The 2,453-nt window shown below is 36.4% G+C and overlaps 1 protein-coding gene across 1 annotated transcript; it reads left to right on the top strand.

Annotated features, from left to right (window-relative positions):
- The first annotated feature begins 412 nt into the window (after positions 1-412).
- Positions 413-2,403, top strand: LOC107564643 (V-type proton ATPase subunit S1-like). Its single transcript, XM_016249776.1, has 5 exons — positions 413-654; positions 1,321-1,352; positions 1,514-1,599; positions 1,806-2,050; positions 2,140-2,403. The coding sequence occupies exons 1-5, from the start codon at positions 416-418 to the stop codon at positions 2,192-2,194; spliced, it is 657 nt and encodes a 218-aa protein (XP_016105262.1). The 5' UTR covers positions 413-415; the 3' UTR covers positions 2,195-2,403.
- Positions 2,404-2,453: the final 50 nt, after the last annotated feature.

Below are 2,453 nucleotides of genomic sequence, written 5' to 3'. Positions count from 1 at the left end.
AAGTAATCTTAAAGATTCCTAAATGCATCTACTTTCGGAAGGCCAAATAAAGTGCTTTTGCTTTCACCTAGAAACACCAAGTGTCTCCCTGACATGCTGCTTCAACACTAACTGCGGTTACTAAAACCACGCCTTCTTTCTTTGCGTGGACATTTGGGTGGCATTATGCAATTATTTTCCACATAGTGAGGTAGATATGTGGGGGCGTGTGTTAGAACGAGCCATTTTAGGGGGGAGTCTGGGAGTGGCAGAGTCTTAACTTTGATAAAGAATATCTCTTTGGTTTTGAGACTTTAGTCTTTGCAACTTCAGGGATCTTATCTATGCACAATCAGCTTGTAACCCTCCAAAGAGAAAGGAAAACTTGAAATCGCATCATATGACCCCTTTAATTCAGGAGGGATAGCACAACTAGATGTCTCTCAACATTCTCATCAACATTTCTCTCTTGGTATTCAAGTCAGCACTTCAGATGTCCTCCAATCCCCTGGTGTTGCCAGCCCTGGACTGGTCTGCATCACATTCCATCCTGGAACTCTTCCAGGGAGAGCTGGGTATCCCAGCAGTCCACATCGACCTCAGCACCCTGAAGGAAATCAAGCTGAACACCGCACAGCCTTCACTGCTGGCTGTCCATCTCCCTTACACTGCTGGGTAAGATGTTCTGTAATGTTATTTATTTTATGAATAAAATGTCTTACAAAAAGTGTTCAGATTCTTAACCAATGTATTGGTTATAAGGCACTTTCATGTTTTTCATCTCGATATCTTTCTGCAGCACAGGGACTAAAATATAGCATTAAATATAAAACAATGTGATGCCAAAATGATTCATTTTAAAATAGGGGGGAGTCATAAAACAATGTAATTCCAAAATGATAAATTTTCTGTTTCAAAGTTTTGCACAAAATTTCAGTAACGTGAAGCAATTGGTTAATGTCTGAATGCTTTTGCAAGGCACTCTGAATTTCAATAATAATGTTAAAATGTTAACTTCCCTTAACTTAAAGTAAAAATATTAGATGAAAACTGAAGCAGAAAATTACAAATATTTCCTTGGCCACCACTTAAAATAAGTTTAAGTTAGTTAAAGTACAAAATAAGTTGAAGTACTAAAATTATTAAAACTAAAAACTGAAAATCACTGGAAGCTAAATATAAATGTAAAAACAAAAAAATAATGAAAATGACAATCACACAACAAAATTATCTAAAAAAAAGAAAATGTAAAAATTAAAGGTAATTTACATTTTAATAAATACTATAATAGTATATTAATGATACAAAGATAACACTGTTTTTGCTTTGTTTGAATGTCAGGGATCAGACAAAGGAATTGCTTTTGAAAAATGGTGAGTAGTTAATTTTTTTTTTTATTAGATTAGATAATTATTTTAATATAATTGTTTGATTGTTTATTGCTTTTTATGGTTTAATTCTTCCTAACTTGATGCCATGTGTTTGTCAGTATTGTTGTACTATACTATAGGATGTAAGATTTCTTTCTGATTAGATGCGATCATTGGAGAGGTCCTCGATGTGTTCAAATCTCAGGATGAGCCTTACACTGCTGTATACACTGGTCTGAAGCCCTCTAGAGTAAGTGCTCACATCTACCTTACCTTGACATTTATTCATTTCGCAGATGCTTTTATCCAAATAAGGAAAATCATAAGGACAAGTTAGTATGTACTGCAGTTTGTTCTCTCACATTATGTTCCTCTTCATTTGAGATGATAAATCCACGACAGCTTTGATGAAACCCTGAACAAAATAGTTTTTTGTCATTTATCCTTCTTTTGTAGGTCATTGAGGAGACCCCAGTAATGGCAGGACGTTCTGTGGGCCGGTCGCTACTTCAGGCACCACCACAGTCATCTGTGAAACCTCCACTCGTCGTCAACAACACAGCGGGCCAGCCCTGCATCCTGCTCTGGGCCGACACTCTCCTCGCTCGTTACTCTGGGAACCAGGATGATCTGGCAAGAGACATTTTTAATGCTTCTGCTGACTTCACGGCTGGTTCCGTTTGCAATGAAACACTGTCAAGGTCAGGATCATAATCAAGCAGAAACCAGTATACATTTAAATATTTTTCAATGTTTTCCTCTTGAATGTATAAAATATTTTGTTTTTCAGACTCGTCATTAATTACCAGAACGTTCTGAATTTGCGATCCCTCCGGCTTATGTGAGTATTCAACACCTAATTCATCAATGATATGTATTATTTGTGATTTTGAAGAAAAGGATTTACTGCACTTGCTGGATATGAAGAAAAAAACAACAACAACAGAATTTTACATGCATTTTTAATAGGGATGTAACACTACACTCATGTCACGATTCAGATCAATACACAATACTGATCTCACGACACAATACTCTCGCAATACTTAGAACAGATGGTACGTTGGTGTTGTTGTTGTTTTTTATTAAAGGGGGGACAACACA

The sequence above is a fragment of the Sinocyclocheilus grahami genome, unplaced genomic scaffold, assembly GCF_001515645.1.
Source record: "Sinocyclocheilus grahami isolate Dianchi unplaced genomic scaffold, SAMN03320097.WGS_v1.1 scaffold953.1, whole genome shotgun sequence".
Classification (NCBI taxonomy): domain Eukaryota; kingdom Metazoa; phylum Chordata; class Actinopteri; order Cypriniformes; family Cyprinidae; genus Sinocyclocheilus; species Sinocyclocheilus grahami.
This window is presented reverse-complemented; position numbering and strand designations above follow the sequence as displayed.